A 17,885-nucleotide genomic window follows, 5' to 3' on the forward strand; every position below is an offset into this window, starting at 1 on the left:
CCTGGGCCCACTTAGCCCCCCTACCAAACGGTGCAGAGGTGCTGCCAACTTTGAGAAGCCTTCTACAAAGCGCCGATAGTAGCTTGCAAAACCAAGGAAGGAACGAAGTTCTGCCAGATGACTAGGGCTCTTCCACTCCTTGACAACTTCAATCTTAGCTGGATCCGTTGTCACCCCCTCAGCTGAAACCACGTGGCCCAGATAACTTACTTGATGTTGAAAGAACTGACATTTGGACAATTTGACCTTTAGATTTTGTTTCTGGAGTCTTGAAAACACCTCTTCCAGCCTTTCCAGATGTTCCTCGACTGTTTGTGAGAACACAATGACGTCATCCAGGTATAAGAGTACAGATTGATAGCGGCAGTCACCAAAAATGCGCTCCATGAGGCGCTGGAATGTACCTGGGGCATTGCAAAGTCCAAAAGGCATACGATTAAATTCGAACAGTCCGAATGGAGTGCAGAATGCTGTCTTAGACTTGTCTTTCTCTTCTACCGGCACCTGATTGTATCCACTAGCCAGGTCAAGAGTAGAGAACCATTTTGCCCCACACAGGGCATCAAGGGACTCTTCTATTCGTGGGAGAGGGTAGGAATCACGTCGGGTCTTTGCGTTAAGCTGCCGATAATCCACACAAAGCCGAAGGCTTCCATCCTTCTTAGTCACCAATACAATCGGAGAAGAGAAGGGACTGCTGCTTTCTCGAATCACACGACTATCCAGGAGCTGTTGAATGTGAGCCTTCACGGTACTATATTGGGATGGGGGAATGCGGCGATAGGGTTGCCGCACAGGGACCTCATCCAGCAATGGGATTTCATGAGAAATCAATGATGTGCAACCCAAATCTCCCTCACTCTTAGCAAAAATGTTACTATACTTTTGGAATAGGGCCCTTGCTCGCTGAGCCTGTAGGTCGGTCAACCCCTCAAAGTCAGAAGTTACATATTCAATAGGGCTAGTACACTGAATGTCTTGTGTGGATATGATAGCCACACAGTCCTCCCAACAGGATTCCACAGAAACAGGTGCCAATCTTGAAGAAACCACTGTAACAGCCTGCACTGTGCCAAGGACACATCGCGGTGGAAGCCACACATCAACATTACTGACGTTTACCACTGGGGCATAAAACTGACCCTGCTTTGCAGACACAAGAGTAGGAGACACCAAGAGACCTTCTGGAAGGTGCCCATCTTCGAAGCCTAAAGGCTCCAGCAAGAACTCCATGGCTTCGAGCAGGGGACAAGTAACAGGAACCATGGAAATGGTGCCAGCCTCAACACGAACAGCAGATCTACCTTGTACCTTGGCCTTAAACGGTGTAGCAGCATTCAAAATGGCTTCCATCTTCTCACAGTGGTGCAAGGCACGCCGAACCCCTGGGGCCGCCGACTGCACTGGAGGAGAGTTAAAGAGCTGAGATCCATGCTGTTCAAATAGCACCTGGTAGCAATCCCTGAGCACATTCATTCCTAAAAGCCCTGGTGTTCTTACCTTACTACTCTGTAGTGCTGGGTTCTCTGGGTCTTTAACCACCAAAATTCCCCTTTTGGGAATGCACTGCCCCAAAACAACCACATCCAACTCAAGGTAACCTATGTAGGGTATATCAAGGCCATTTGCTGCTTTTAAACCCAACCACCTACAGTCTCCTGTTTGTAAGTGTGAAAAATATTTAGCAAAGAAACTCTCAGTAATGGTGGTAACCATTGACCCAGTGTCAATTAAGCAAGGAACTGAAATGCCTCCTAGGGACACATGCAGAATAGGACAATTTCCAATCAGCTGATTATAAAATGGAAGATCCTGAGACCTTGAGCCAGAACTATTCTGTCCCAGTGTGTGGCTCTGCACACTGGGGAGTTCTAGTTTTCCGACGGGCTAGAACTGTGACTTCGGACTTGATGAACTGGACCATTGTCCCTGGTAGGAGGGGCGGCTTGGCAGTAACGGGCTATATGACCTGGGTTGTTACACTTAATACAGATGGGTTGCCCGTCAGGAGTACGTTTAAAACGACTAGCTCGTGGTACAGATGAAGTAGGGAAATTTGAATTAACAGGACCTAGACGTCTGACCAACATATCCAACTGGGCTTGCTGTTTCAAGACCAAGTCTCTTAACTCAGCAAGCCCAGCTGGCTGTACCACTGTAGCCTCGCATTGAGAGGCAATCTCACTGTTGTACCCAATTAAACGCTGCCCCCGGTCACGCCCTGGCTGGCCCTCCTCAATCCATCTAATGGCTTCTCGCCGTACATCTAAAAGAGTGACCCCCTCATCTGTGCGTACCAGCCGCTTAAGTTCTCGACGTAAAGCAGAGTCTCTCACATTCTCACAAAATTGATCCCTTAAAACCCCATCCGGATTAACAATGGCATCCCTCTTACATTGTTTAACCCTATCCATTAGCTCCATTAGGGCATGGGAAAAATCAAACAGAGATTCACCGTCCCTCTGCTTTCGGTCAAAGAACCGCTGCTGCCAGTACACATAAGATTTTGCACACCCATAGACTTCTTTTAAAACCGAAATAATTTCCCTTGGGTCTTCTCTAACCATAGCAGATCTGTACTTGATCTCATTACGAGCCCCACCCTCTAAGTGATCATATAAAAACAATGCTTTATCTAAATCAGAAATGCATCTAGATCGCGTACAGCTTTGAACCTCTTCTACCCACTCTTCTACAGACAAGGCCCCTGTAGCTGTGGAGCCAGAGAACTTTGGGCACTTTCTTTCCCTGGGCAAATAAAAGGCCTGCTCTCGTCGTGCAGGTTGGACATGAACTCCTCTACTGTTGTCCCCAGTACCCCCATTTTGTGACACAGAAAGTCTCTCGTTCTCTGTTTGAAGCTGCTCCACCTGCTCCCGCAACCGCTGTAACTCGTTGTCCATGGTGGGGATCTTCAAGATCTTCTTGCTAGGAGTACCAGCTGCTTTTCTCTTTTAAAAAAAAAGAAAACCTACCCCAATGCTGCTCAATCACACTACTCGACACCAAACTGACAGTGTTACAACCTCAGAATTTGTTCGGATCCTGCCGACTACGCCAGAATGTGGCGCCCCCTTACTACTTATGCCAGACTACGCCACCCCTTGGTTTAACCCTAGAGCAAAGGGGAGCTCCGAAAGAAACAGAATTGATACACAATTTTTAGCAAAAATACATAAATCTTTATTCTGAGGATTACAACAAAACCGGGAACACTGTCAGTTGTTTGGTAAGGTGTTTGTTTCAAAAGCTTGAAAGTTAAGAATGTTGGGGAACCAACTAGGGATACAATTACACACGTGATTATATTCTAAAAAAAACACAGCAACCCCCACACGATATTACACTGCACAATATCATTAGTGAGCAAACAAAATATATCCCACTCTAATTGGTACTACCAAACGTTACAAAAAACCCCAAGCCTGAATACAAAAGATAAAAGAATTAAAATAAAATAAAATAGAAAAGGCTTCTAGCAAACAGGCTGCCCTAATCAAACATTAGTTTTAATAGAAACAGGGCCCAAATGTACCGTAAACTGTGAGTCAACACACTCAAGTTAAAAATGGCTCAAGCCGCAGCATTAGGGGAAGTTGACAAAAAAAAATAAATAAAATAAAAAAAATAAAATATAAGTAGAGAAAAGCAGCCAGCAACCCAGTCGCTGAAACAATCTAAAACACACAAAAAACAGTTTACTCTCAATATAAATACAATAAACATTAGCCTTGAAATTAACATAGGAACATACCACTCAGTTTACAGGGTAAGGGGACAAGAGTCAGAAGAAAGCACAGTGGTAGGCCTAAATTACAAACAAACACACCAGTTAGTACACAGTTTACATTGTTTTATAATGCCTTACCCCAAAACAGTGCTTTAGATTACACCCTTTTAACCGCAATCTAATGTCCCATAACTGGTTAACCATGATTTGACCAAAGATCAGTCTAACCAATCCCAATATTGGCCATGCCTGCTAAGAGGCTAAATGGGCTAGCAGACCAAGCTAAAAGAAAACTACACAAAGCTAGCAGGCTAGGCTAGAGAGCTACAAGGGCTAGCAGGCTGGGCTAGAGAGCTACAGGGGCTAGCAGGCTGGACTAGAGGGCTACAGAGGCCTAACTTAGCAGTATATAAAAACTGATGTTTTAAAATAAACATACCTGCTCTTTACCAAGTCACCAACACCAAGGAAAGACTGGGTCTATTTGTGTTGACTCCCAGCTACACAAATAGTGGCCTTCTAATAAAAGAGAAAATTTCCATAACTAGCAGGCACACCTTGTACACTCCAGTTAAAACCAAATAAGCAACACAATACCTTAACATGTGGTTCACCATAAACACACTGCTTAAATGGGTACTTCAAACAACTCTGCCGCCTAGAACCCAGCAAGAAAACCACTTAGTGCTAGCTACAAGTTAGACATATTAAAACAAAAGATTTATCAGAAGGCACATACCTTAAAATCACAAACTCTCAGGGAACTAGGCCCCACGCTCCAAGCAGTCACACACCCAGCTTAGGCTCACCTTGTCTAGCTCTGAGGACTCTGGGTGGCCATAAATATACCTGACTTAACCCATCAGCTGACCTCATAATTGCCTGACCCCTCCCATACACACAGATCTTCTAACCAGAACAGAAATCTAAACCAGGGCTACACTTCAAAGAGCACTTACTCTCCTAACACCTCTAACTAACTACCTTCTACTACCAGATCAGGAGAATCTCTCACTATCTTTAATAAACTCCTGAAGACAGAGCTCTTCAAAGAGCACTTGCTCTCCTAACACCTCTAACTACCTTCTACTACCAGATTAGGAGAATACCTTCTACTACCAGATTAGGAGAATCTCTCACTATCTTTAATAAACTCCTGAAGACAGAGCTCTTCAAAGATCACTTACTCTCCTAACACCTCTAACTAACTACCTTCTACTACCAGATCAGGAGAATCTCTCACTATCTTTAATAAACTCCTGAAGACTGAGCTCTTCAAAGAGCACTTGCTCTCCTAACACCTCTAACTAACTACCTTCTACTACCAGATTAGGGTACCTTCTACTACCAGATTAGGAGAATCTCTCACTATCTTTAATAAACTCCTGAAGACAGAGCTCTTCAAAGAGCACTTACTCTCCTAACACCTCTAACAAACTACCTTCTACTACCAGATCAGGAGAATCTCTCACTATCTTTAATAAACTCTTGAAGACAGAGCTCTTCAAAGAGCACTTACTCTCCTAACACCTCTAACTAACTACCTTCTACTACCAGATTAGGAGAATACCTTCTACTACCAGATTAGGAGAATCTCTCACTATCTTTAATAAACTCCTGAAGACAGAGCTCTTCAAAGAGCATTTACTCTCCTAACACCTCTAACAAACTACCTTCTACTACCAGATCAGGAGAATCTCTCACTATCTTTAATAAACTCCTGAAGACTGAACTCTTCAAAGAGCACTTACTCTCCTAACACCTCTAACTAACTACCTTCTACTACCAGATCAGAAGAATCTCTCACTATCTTTAATAAACTCCTGAAGACTGAACTCTTCAAAGAGCACTTACTCTCCTAACACCTCTAAAACACTAACTACTTCTAACCTCATTTCCTTCTTCCCCTCCTTCACTCCTCTATCCCATTATTTCCCTTCGACCTCCTTTAAGCCCTATCTAAAAATGTTTTATCTTTAACTTCTATTACTTTGTACTTGACTATTGTAAGTCGCTTTGGACAAAAGCGTCTGCCAAATGTAATGTAATGTAATGAACCAAGGAACAAATGGGGACCTGTTAACAAAGGGGTTTGGGATCTTAGAACATAGTGATTTTGGCAACATTCTGGGGACATAGAAACCTAAAGACAAATGTGGACCTGGGAACAACAAGATCTGGTAACATAAGTAACAGTAACATCTTGGAACACAGTGATCTGGGATCATAGGATTTGGGGAAATACATAGGGATGTAGGAACAAATGGAAACCTGTAAGCAAAGGGACCTGGAAACAATAATGCATTACAACAGTGATCCTGGATCCTAAGAAAGCATGGATTTGGGAAACATAGGGACCTTGAAACAAATAGGGACCTGGTAACAAAGGGATCTGGTATCATATGGAAATTCTTTTAGACAGATCTCAGAACTTAGATCTACTCTCATAGGACCATGAAAACATAGTGATGTTGTGAACATAGGGACCTACGAAGGATTTGGGGTCATAGGACCATAAAAAGATTTTGTGAACAAATTAACTTACAAACAAATAGGGAGCTGGGAGCAACAGGATTGGGCAACATATGAACCTAAACAGACAAGGTATAGTAAAAAGGGACCAGGGATCATTGGATCCCTTAAACATTTTTGATGACACAGGGTCTAGAAACAAATGGGGACTGAAGTATATTTTCAGCATATGTATTTTCTTTATATTCTCTTTTATTTCTCTTTATAATCTTTCACTAATGTATGTATTCTTTAGGTAGACTCCGCCTATGACTGTCTATGGCTATGTATGGCTTAAGTGTTTCCAGATGTGTACTGTAAGCCCGGTTAAGTTGAATTTACTTAAAAAAATTGAGGAAACCGGTTGCCTTAAAAAGTTAAGTTATGGGGAATGAAAACTTAAGTTAGCATAACTTAGAACATCAAGTTATTACAACTAAAGGGGAAGTTGATTTATTTGTAAGGTAGCCCAGGGGGGGAATCACTACACACTGATGGTGAGTGTTACTCAGAAACTGTTGGACACACCCAGTATGCAAATAGCTTGTGACAGAAGCCAATGAAAAAGAAGCTGGTAATAACAACAGACTAAACTCAGTTATTGTAAGTTGGTTCAACTCAAAGATCTCAGTTTGAATGTAGATGTTCCCACAAATGTTCAACTAACTCAAAATAGTTGAGTATTGTTTAGAAATATCCAATTTTATGTAAAACAGACTTAAATCATTTGAGTTTAAACAACTTATGGGTTTACATTGATACCATAAATCTATAAAGGGGTCCTCAGAGAGTGGGGACGGGAGAGAGAGCAGGAACATCCAAGCATCTTCACAGCAAAGAGACAGTGGTAAACAACAGGACCTAAGAAAAATAGAAAACCCGAGAACACAGGGACTTTGAAGACATGCTTAGGGATGTAGGAACAAATTGGGAGCTAGAAACAAATGAGGACCTGGAAACAATGCAACCTGGAATTATAGGACCCTGATAGTGACCTAGAAACTAACGTAAAGATGGCCACAAACTGATCTGGGATCACAGGACAATGGGAACACTACATTTGGAACATAGGGACCTTGGAACAAATGGGGACCTGTGGTAATTTGACCCTGGCAATAGTAATTTAAAGGGCATACATAGGGATCTGGGAACATAGGGACCAAGAAACAAATGGGGACCTAGAAAAAAGGGCAATGTAATAGGACCATGAGAACAAAGGGATTTGGTGAGCATTAAAAGACACTGGAAATACTGGAGAAAAGTTAAGGAAAGAATATGGAAACTTGCCTGTAAAATGTATCTCAGTAATCTTTCACAGTAACTATGATCTGTTGTGATGAAAAGGGGTTTTGATTTCATCAGCATTATAATCAGGACGAGATAGAGAATCCCCAGCCCACAGAAGCTAAGCAGATTCTGTGACCTCACTCAGACTTGCATGCCTCACATTAGGCTTTATGAAATCATATTTCATTAAATTTTACACGACTTCCACCCGGGTTTAAGCTCAAACTCCAGTTGTACTGATTAGTCAGATTAGTATTTACCTCCCCCCATTTCCCCAAAGCCTTTTATATCCTGATTCGGCCAGGCTGCCAGCTGGCACTGCAGATATACCCCAACATCTGGAGAACTTCTCATCAGGAATTACTGTTTTTACCGTCCGCAAAAAAAATATATCACTGCTGTTCAAACCAAACTTTCAATCTCCAAAATGGTAAATTTAGCAAAACACTGCACTGCCTTTACTGAGAGCATACAAACCTATAACCCTGTCATCAATAACCCTGAGAAAACCACATAAAACTACATAAAACAGTAACCAATCAAATGTTAACTACATAAAATAATGTCAATTATCACAATAGCCAACTTACATGTAAATAATCAAAATTAAGTATACAATATAATAATATAATAATAATTTATCATAATTAATTACACAAACATATGTAAATATAAAATCAAACTAATATAATTATGCTTGATGAATTAATTAATTACAATCTAAATAGTATGATTAATCACAAACAACCACACAAATTGTTTTTCTGACAACCCATCAATATTATTATAAAATAAAATAATGTGATAAATCAAAGGTAACTACACAACATAATTTGATTAATCGCATTTGCCCACAGACAATCAAAACAGCATTATTTAATCATGATTAACTGTGCAAAATAGTGCAATTAATTAAAATGATTCACAATTAGTGAAGTGAAAACAGTTTAAAATTTAAATGTGATTGATCACACTAAACTATGTGATTACCAGTGATTAACAACAAATGTTATGTAGATGTACATGGTTCCTTCCAAGGTTTCTTCCTCTTAAAGGGAGTTTTTCCTTGCCACTGTGTCACCATAAAATTGGCATCTCTGTGGTGCTGCTCATAAGAGGCGTGGACCTGTTTTACCTGTAAAGCGGCTTTGTGACAACCTTTGTTGTAAAAAGCGCTATATAAATAAAATTGAATTGAATTGAAAAAATTGAATTGAATGTAGAGCTGGGCAATATGACGATATTTTATCTTAATTGTAAATGATTTTCATCTATGAATATAGCATACAGTACATTTCATAAGTGCTAAATTAACAATTAACAATTTATTATAGTGTAATTAGTGTGTAATTAGCATTTTTTAATAGTTTGCTGCTACTAATGCTTGTTTATGTCTGCATGTAAAAATGTGACTATTGTGTATCGTGAAAACTTCTTTAAATATTGTACCATTCAGCACTATTTAATGTTATTTGTCATAATTAATTGTTTTAATCATTTGACAGATCCGTATGTTCCAGTATGTTCTGATGGACAATATCAGCGTCATAATAAACACAAACTCTGAGAAAAGACCAGCACAGAAGAAGGTGAACAGTTCAGGTCTTTATAAGAAAATGAGAGAAAGAGTGAGATTATTATAATAAAGAGTGATTCAGAGTGAACACTGCAGAGTGACAGTGAGGTGTGTGAATGTGTGTGTTGGTAATCATTAATCCTCTTTACTGAAAGACACAGTGAGAAGCAGTTTTTCAGCAGAGTACTCTTACTATAGAACTCAACTCCACACAGAAACAACTCTCAGAATAAAAACAGATCAGCATTTAATCAGATTTACTCAGTTACCCTGGAATCTGCTTCATATTTTATCCCTAAAGTCCTCAGAAACCACACAGAACCACCTAGAACCTTGGCTTTTAAACACTTTTAAACCATAACAGAGTTGAAGTACATTAGAGTATTTGTGTATTAATTTTTTTTTACGCGAATCAGACATTACTGATTTGATTTAAAGAAGGGAAACTCTGGTTCGAATCATGGTCATGCAGCTTGCCATCGGCTGCTGGAGCCCTGAGAGTGCACAATTGGTCTTGCTCTCTCTCTGGGTGGATACGGTAGATGGCACTCTTTCCCCTGATCACTCCTAGGGTGATGTGGATCAGCACAAGGTTGCGTCTGTGAGCTGATGTATCAGAACCGTGTCGCTGCGCTTTCCTCCGAAAAGAGGCGGAGTCTGACTTCACATGTATCAGAGGAGGCATATGCCGTTCTTCACCCTCCTGGTGTTGGAGCATTATTAGTGATAGGGGGAGTCCTAATGAATAAGTTGGGTAATTGGCCAATTGTAAATTGGTAGAAAATTATATAAAAAAGAGAAGGGAAATGGTCCATTTTAAGAACATAAATAAGGAGTAACATAAATCAGAAGGTTTTTGTGAAGCTTTTTTTAACTGATAAATTAGTATTTCTACCAAACAATTATTGCAAGTTCATTACACACATATATTATGTGTGTATTGCAACAACACACAAATATTGTAATATATTATATTATATTTGGTTGCACACCCTTTGGGGAAAAAAAAACAAATAAATCGATCACTTCCTAAAACCATCGACAAGCTTCTTAAACATCTCAAATGTAATTTTGTACCACTCTTCTTTGGCAAATTGCTCCAAGTTTCTCATATTTGAAGTGTCAGCAGTGGAGTCTTCCTAGGTCTCCTTTAAGGATATGGAAACAGACAGAAGTGATGATAATAAACTGAATAATACTACTGCTTTTACTACGTTTGATGTGCAGTGATGCAGCCTGGTTATAGGCTAGTGCTTGTTTGTGAGTGTTTTAGACATGGTGAGGGTTGTGGTGACGTAAACCAGAATCTGTTTATGTGTTCTAGGTAACGTTTTAATATACACAGTGGAAGAAACTGTGAGACGACCTGTGAGAGTTCCCGAGATCAGACCTGTCAAATAATTCAGAATTCAACAATCCAATGTGTCCAAAACCAGCCAGAGAGAGAGAAAATGCTGTTTTGTATTTAGGGCTGCAACTGATCACTATTTCCACACCGAGGGTTCCTGTAGTGTATTACAGTCTGTCAAAATGAATGTGTGAATCATATGAACATTATAGAGCATTACAGAGCGCCCCCTAGTCTTCCTGTAGTAAACTACAGTTTATCAGAATGAACGTGTGGATCATGTGAACATTATACAGCATTATAGAGCTCCACCTATACTTCCTGTAGTGTATTACAGTTTGTCAGAATGAATGTGTGGATCATGTGAACATTATAGAGCATTATAGAGTGCCCTTTATGATTTCTGCAGTGAATTACAGTTTATCAGAATTAGTGTGTGGATTATATGAACATTATGGAGCATTATAGAGCATTATAGAGCTCCCCCTATACTTTCTGTAGTGTTTTACAATCTGTCAGAATGAGCATGTGGATTATATGAACATTATGGAGCATTATAGAGCATTATAGTGCCCCCCCTATACTTTCTGTCGTGTATTACAATCTGTCAGAATGAGCATGTGGATTATATGAACATTATGGAGCATTATAGAGCGCCCCATATACTTTCTGTAGTGTATTACAATCTGTCAGAATTTGTGTGTGGATCATATGAACTCTATATAGCATTGTATAGTGCCCCCTAGGCTTCTTGCAGTGTATTACAGTTTGTCAGAATAAGAGTGTGAATCATATGAACAGTACAGAGCATTACAGAGTGTGTTTTTTACTTCAGTAGACAATGCATTAATAATAAAAATCCTAGCTGACATTGTCTAAATGTCTAATTGTCTAACAGTTGCAGCCCTGCTTTGTTACACTGTGGTCTCTATGTTTTCGATGATCTCCACAGTGGATTTAGAAGGTGAAAGCAGCCCACATCCGTCCTGCTCCCACAGACTGCTGGGACTGGACACTCGTCCCTCGCTCAGCTCATCATCTTCCTCCTCTTCCTCCTCCTCCTCAGTCTCTTCCTCACACGACTCCAGGTAGTGTCTGCCACCTGCGTTAATCCCAGAATCGTCCGAGTTGGACGGGGACGAGCAGTGGTCCATTTTAGGTGCTTTAACTGTATCCATAACCACGTGTCCTTTGTTAGCATCCAGTGTAACAGTATTCGCAGAGTGCTGTCCGGTACGAGCGTCCAGTTGATGCAGACTGGCTGTTCGAGTGTCAAGGGGGGGCGGAGCATGTGGATGAGGAGTGGGCGGGGCTTCCATCTGAGGGACCGGCCTCTGAACGTAGCACATCTTGCCGTTGATGCGTTTGACGATGTAGTCGTCTATGAAGAGCTCGGCGATGTTGCAGTACCGGGGGTATTCTGGGTAGAGGGGCGGTCTGAAGCAGGGAGCGATGCGTAGGAAACGTTCGGTCAGAGAGATGGACAGATCGATGGTGTCTGTGTAAAATGACGGAGCAGCGGGGATGGTGGTGCTGGGTAACTGACCCACGCTCGTCATGGGCTGGTAGACGTATTTACCTGCAGAAACAGACAAAGATTTACAAATTCAAATATTTTTCTGAACATTTTATACACATTTTCTGTTTATTAACTAAATATGACACATGATAAACCAACAAAATATAACATACCGTATTTTTTGCACTTTAAGGCGCACTTTAAATCCTTAAATTTTTCCCCGAATCGTGAGTGCGCCTTATGTATAAATTTTACCAGACGAGTTTGAATGAGCAGTAAAGCCACTCCACTGTACAGCATTATACTTGAGTTTTAGTGAAGTTTCTCCAGCATCGAGGCTGGAACAGCATTAGCATTAGCTGCTTACCATGCTAAGCGCTAGCTGATTCATATTGAATATCATCCTGGCATTTTAGAACACTCAGGGTTCCTCAGTGTAGTGCTGTCAGGTGGCATTTACTAGCGGTTAGCCACTAATGCTAACGCTAATACTGCTGCACCCAGTCTTAGTGGAAATTTAAGCTTACTGTAAATAAACGGAAGCACTTTACTCATCCAAATAAACAGTTTTCAGGAAAGAAATCTGTGTAGGTTAATATCCAGCACTTTAAAAGAAATTTCTTTTTTTTAAGAGTTACAGTTTTGCTTATTTAGCTTTAGCTTAGCTTTACTTAACTTAGTTAGTAACCCGCCCCACCCCTCCCCAGCGAGACCTGCTGAATTTTGAAAGGAAAACATGGTGACACCCCTGTTCCTTACTAGTGTTGCTTATTAAGTTTTATAATCTGGTGCGCCTAACAGACCAGAAAATAGATGTTAATTGATAGTGCGCCTTATAATCCGGTGCGACTTATACTGTGGAAAATATAGTATTCAATGTGTGATTATCTTTGAATGTGTTTAATTGTTTGCCAATATGTTAAATTCCATATACTACAGCTCTAACCAAACATAACACACACGTTATTAGTGGAGCACAGGAGAAAATAAGTAATAACACAGTGAAACTCTAATAGGCGGACGGGTTCTTTAAGGTTTCACCACAGCAGGTGTGAGCTTCTGCTGAATTTCTGTTATTTGAGCTCAGGAACTGTGATATCTGAGGCACGGTGAACTGAGCTGGAAAACAATTATTTCAGCATATTTTTCTCAGCTGCGCTTCACAGCAGTCTCCATCCGTTCGCTCTGGCTCCGATTCACAGATTTCCGACGCGCCTTTGTGTTGGGAATTTGGACAAAGGGCTTTATCTCTCCGCCAGAGCGGCGTTTGGCAGCTGTAGCGGCAGCAGGAGGCAGGAGCTTCGGTCCCGTCCACACAGTCTAAACACCCACAGCATCTGCGGGGGGATTCAGGGGGTTTATGTGTACTTCAAAAAAAAGTATCAGAAGAAAGCTCACTGATGTCCTGTTGGACACCTGAAGTTTGACTTATTATCTGCAAGCAAAGTGCTAGATATGGGATAGATAGAACTACAAACTCATTATTGAAATCATCAAATACTGTAATGCACCAATTGTACCTACAGCAGTTTAGCCCTGCCCTTTCATACCATTGAGTGTACTTTAATTGGTGTCAAAACACATTGGAACCAATGATTGTAGAAAACATGGAGACCACGATTCTATTCACTCCTGTTCTATACAAATTAAGCCAAAATGTCTATTATGGTTTCAAGGCTGTGCAGTAAAAAGAACAGAGACAATCTGGAGTTGCCTACTTATTTGATAGACCTGCCCCCTTTCCCCAGACCAAGCGTCTCAGACTGCCTTCATTGAGTTTGGAATTCAGCCTTAAGGACCAGAAGCAGAGCAGATTTCACACTGGATACACAGTTTCTCCAGTTAAACAGTAAAGGTGCATTTCATATATTTTATTAACAAAATATTTACATTTAAAGCAAATTACAGAAAATTACAAAATTGGAACTCAGCTTTGTTTACTCTGTTTACCGCTGAGATAAACCAAGGCTTCTTCGGGTTCAGTTTAACCCCTGAGTCAGCACACACTCAATTAAAAAGAAGAAAAATGATTTTGAAAATGTTTTATATGCTTTAAATTTGAGACTGAGTACAAACACAGTACTACCAAGTCCAGCAGGTCTAACTACACTAACATTAGCTGGCTGGCTAACAGATAATTAGCTAGATCACTAGCTAGGTCAATTTCAAGCTAACAGAGTGTATGCTAATGTGACTAATAGCACAATAACACCAGATGATCAATAATAGTATGACTAACTAGTTTATTAGCTATCTGACAACTCGACTACAACTCAGCTACTCCATGTTATGCAGATGACCGGTCTGTTCCAGCCAAGGCTGCCTGTCAATCATTTCATTCCTAAGTGTAGCCCCGCCTTCAATGATAAAACTTAAAAACTTATTTTTGGGACAAAAAATAAAATGTTGCAATACTAGCACAAGGGAATTTAGGCACTGGAGAGGCTTCACTTCACAGTGATTGATTGGAACCAATAGCTTTAGTGCACTGAGTGAGAAATCTCTTAAGAACAGTGCACTGAGGCCACACACGCCTATTAAACAGTTAATGAGCCGAACTCTAACACTAACAGCTGCAATTAATAAACAGCAGTGTCTGTAATCTGCTGATGGTTTAGAGTCTGCTGAGCAGTGAGGGATGATGCATGGTTTTGGAGATGTTGCTAGGTGGTTGCACAGTGCTGGGAAACAGCTGTTATAAAATCTCTATTATTTGCTATGATGTTGCTAGATTCTTAATCTAGAGCAGGGGTTCTTAGATAGTCGCTGAGGGAGGGGGGGGGGGGGGGGGGGTCACAAGAGTGATGCTAATAATGTCTGTTTCTGTTCCTGCTGGAAAATGAAATCCACATCTTTATAAAAGCTGACTTTGGACTTGATTATAAAACACAGTGGATCAATACCAGCAGATGACATGTCTCTCCAAACCATCACTGATTGGTGGAAACTTCACACTAGACCTCGAGCAGTTTGGACTGTGTCTCTCCACTCTTCCTCCAGACTCTGCTCCCTTGATTTACTTTAAATGAAATGTAAAATTTACTGATGATCAGTGATGTTTTGGAGTTTGTAGAGTCATGTCATCAGCTGGTGTTGGTCCACTGTGTTATATCCAGTCCAAAGTCAGCTTTTATGGAAATGTGGATTTTATTTTCCAGCAGGACTTGGCACACTACACACACTGCCAAACGTACCAATTGGTCTTATATGAAATTCTAATTTTCTAAAACACTGATTTTTGGGTTTTCACTGGCTGTAAGCCATAATTATAATAAACAATAATAGAAATAAATGCTTAAAATAGATCACTCTGTGTAGTACATCTATATAATATATGAGTTTCACATTTTGAACTGAATTACTGAAATAAAGTAACTTTTCAATGATATTCTAATGTTTTTTGGCTGGTTGCACATGTTGGGAACATGTATCTGACGTGTGTGTGTGTGTATGTTTGTGTGTAAGAGAGACTGAGCGGGTCGCAGCAGGGCAGCGTGACAACACCGGCAATGCCATTAGGGGGATTAACCTCAAAAAAAAAAGAGCAAAAGATGAAGTGAGCGCTCACAGAGAGAGAGAGAGAGAGAGAGAGAGAGAGGAGGCCCTTCCCTGGAGATTAGTGAGGAAGCACTGTCACTCTGCCTCGCACGCCCGAACTGCAGCCCACCATGTGGCCAATATCAATTATGTATAAAGGCTGTGAACACACACACACACACACACACATACACACACACTAACGAATGCAGAATAGAGGAACACCAATTCTGATTCATTACAGCACACTGAGAGTGTACTACTGCAGTCAGACAGTACTGCAAACACAACATACACACATACATACACACACAACACACACAAACCACACACAGATTAATTGAAGCGATTGTTCTCCAGCAGGAGAGAGTGTGTTCTGTGACTCAGTGAGGTTTGAGTTCTGAAGGAATCCTCAGTAAAGCTTTCCAATCACTGATGTTGTTGTTGGTTGTGATTGATGGAGGATGTTACTGATTACTACGTGTTAAAATATGATTAAAATATTTACATAATTAACTTAAATTAACTAATTAATTAACTTATTAACTTCACGAAGTGGCTCTAAGTGGTTGCTAGGGTGTTACTATGTGTCTGTTGTGGTGTTGTAAGTGGCTGCTAGGGTGTTTATCTAAAAGGTTGTTATAATGTTACTATGTAGTTGCTGTGGTAATCTATGTGGTTATTAAGATGTTCCTATCGTATTCCTAGGCTGTTCTAAGTTGATGCTAGGGTGTTACTTTATAGATGATGTGGTGCCATCATTGGACGTGATGGTGTTTGTTGTAAGCGTATGCAATTATGTTACTGTGTAGTTAATGTGGTGTTCTAAGTGGTTGCTACAATGTTACAATCTAAGTCCTAATGTGTTTTATGTGGTTGCTAGGGTACAGCCAGAATGTTTCTAGATGGATGCTATAGTATCCAAAACCATTGTTTATATGTATATAAGTTTGGACACTCCTTACATTCAGTGGTTTATTTTTTATATATATATAAAATATTATATGACAGTTTTGCACATCTTGGCTGGATTTTCTCAGTCAGCTTTATGAGGTAGAGTCACCTGGAATTCAGGCTTTCAGTTAACAGCTGTGCTGAACTCATCAAGAGTTAATTACTTGAATTTCTCTCTCTTATCAGTTGTAAAGTTGTGAAGAGGTAGCGTGAATAGCTCTATTTGAGTAATGTTCTAATCCATATTATGAGAAGCAAAACCTACTCAACTAAGTAAAGAAAAAAATACATTAAGAAATGAAAGTCAGTCAATAAGAAACATTTCAAGAACTTTGAAAGTATTATTAAGTGCAGTCGCAAAACGACAATAAAAACGTTATGATGGAACTGGCCCTCATCAGGACCACTCCAGGAAAGGAAGACCAAGAGTTCCCTCTGTTGTACAGGATAAGTTCATCAAAGTTACCAGCTTTAGAAATACTTTGATTCACAGAGTATCATTTTTAAGTTACTACATGATTCCTTATGTGTTTCTTCATAGTCTGGATTACTTCACTATTCATTTACAATGTAGGAAAAAAAACTTTAAATAAAAAAGGTGTGTCCAAACTTTTAACAGGTACTGTGTGTGTGTGTATAAGTGTGTGTAAGTGTATATTAATGTGTGTGTGGGTACTCACAGTGGCACCAGCCCAGGTGGCAGCACCAGTGCAGTCTGAAGCACTTGCCGTGCGTGTGCGTGGCGCACACCGATCCGTCGCACGGGAGAAAATCCGGTCTGCTCGCGCAGCTCCGCGCCAGAGCCTGCGCTTCATCCTTTTTCATCTTCATCCCGGAGCCCATCATCATCATCACCTTCACCATCACCCCGTCTAACTCACCCGCACGCGCGCGCTCTCTCCCATCACCTGCCGCTCCGAGCCCTGCACCGGCACTGCCCGCGCGCCCCGCTCCCACCACAGCACAGCCCACACACAGCCAATCACAGCGCAGGGGGCGGGGCTAGCACATACCCCCTCCCATCACAGGGGTGCGTTCCCTGCTATCCAGTCACAACAAACTAGAGCGTGACTTTTAGACAAGAGGTGCACTATCATAAGCCAATCAGAGAGCAGCAGTACTTAAACACTAGCCAATAACTAACAAGCAGGCGGGCCCACTACCAGCCAACCACGTGGCAATAATTATGTTAATTAAGAAGCTTTTTGTGGTTTTATATACAATACTAGGGATGGGTGACATGGCCCTAAAATAGTATCACGATATTTCATGGTATTTCTGCGATAATGATACTTTTCACAAAATGACAAAACATTAAATAATAATAAAATTATATTATTATACAATAAATATAATAATAACTAATATATCTTCATATATAGTGTCACAGGCCTGAAATGCAGAAATGGATGTATATTAATAA

At 40.6% G+C, this 17,885-nt stretch overlaps 2 protein-coding genes across 4 annotated transcripts; both read right to left on the reverse strand.

The window, feature by feature from the left end:
• Positions 1-1,871: 1,871 nt before the first annotated feature.
• On the reverse strand, positions 1,872-4,669 carry LOC125804921 (uncharacterized). Of its 3 annotated transcripts, none has more exons than XM_049484801.1 (3): positions 4,470-4,669; positions 4,328-4,388; positions 1,872-4,246 (listed from the first exon to the last, which is right to left on the reverse strand). In XM_049484801.1, exon 3 carries the CDS (start codon positions 2,901-2,903, stop codon positions 1,872-1,874), a length of 1,032 nt encoding a protein of 343 aa, XP_049340758.1. In that variant the 5' UTR covers positions 2,904-4,246; positions 4,328-4,388; positions 4,470-4,669. The 3 variants fall into 3 exon arrangements, with proteins under 3 accessions (XP_049340758.1, XP_049340757.1, XP_049340756.1); XM_049484800.1 differs by having other exon boundaries at positions 1,872-4,249; XM_049484799.1 differs by lacking the exon at positions 4,470-4,669 and having other exon boundaries at positions 1,872-3,808; positions 4,170-4,460.
• Positions 4,670-9,120: 4,451 nt separating this feature from the next.
• zgc:162707 (UPF0524 protein C3orf70 homolog B) lies at positions 9,121-17,425 on the reverse strand. Its single transcript, XM_049485236.1, has 2 exons — positions 17,143-17,425; positions 9,121-12,031 (listed from the first exon to the last, which is right to left on the reverse strand). The coding sequence occupies exons 1-2, from the start codon at positions 17,324-17,326 to the stop codon at positions 11,367-11,369; spliced, it is 849 nt and encodes a 282-aa protein (XP_049341193.1). The 5' UTR covers positions 17,327-17,425; the 3' UTR covers positions 9,121-11,366.
• Between the last annotated feature and the right edge of the window lie 460 nt (positions 17,426-17,885).

This window comes from Astyanax mexicanus, chromosome 11 (genome assembly GCF_023375975.1).
Source record: "Astyanax mexicanus isolate ESR-SI-001 chromosome 11, AstMex3_surface, whole genome shotgun sequence".
Taxonomy (NCBI): Eukaryota; Metazoa; Chordata; class Actinopteri; order Characiformes; family Acestrorhamphidae; genus Astyanax; species Astyanax mexicanus.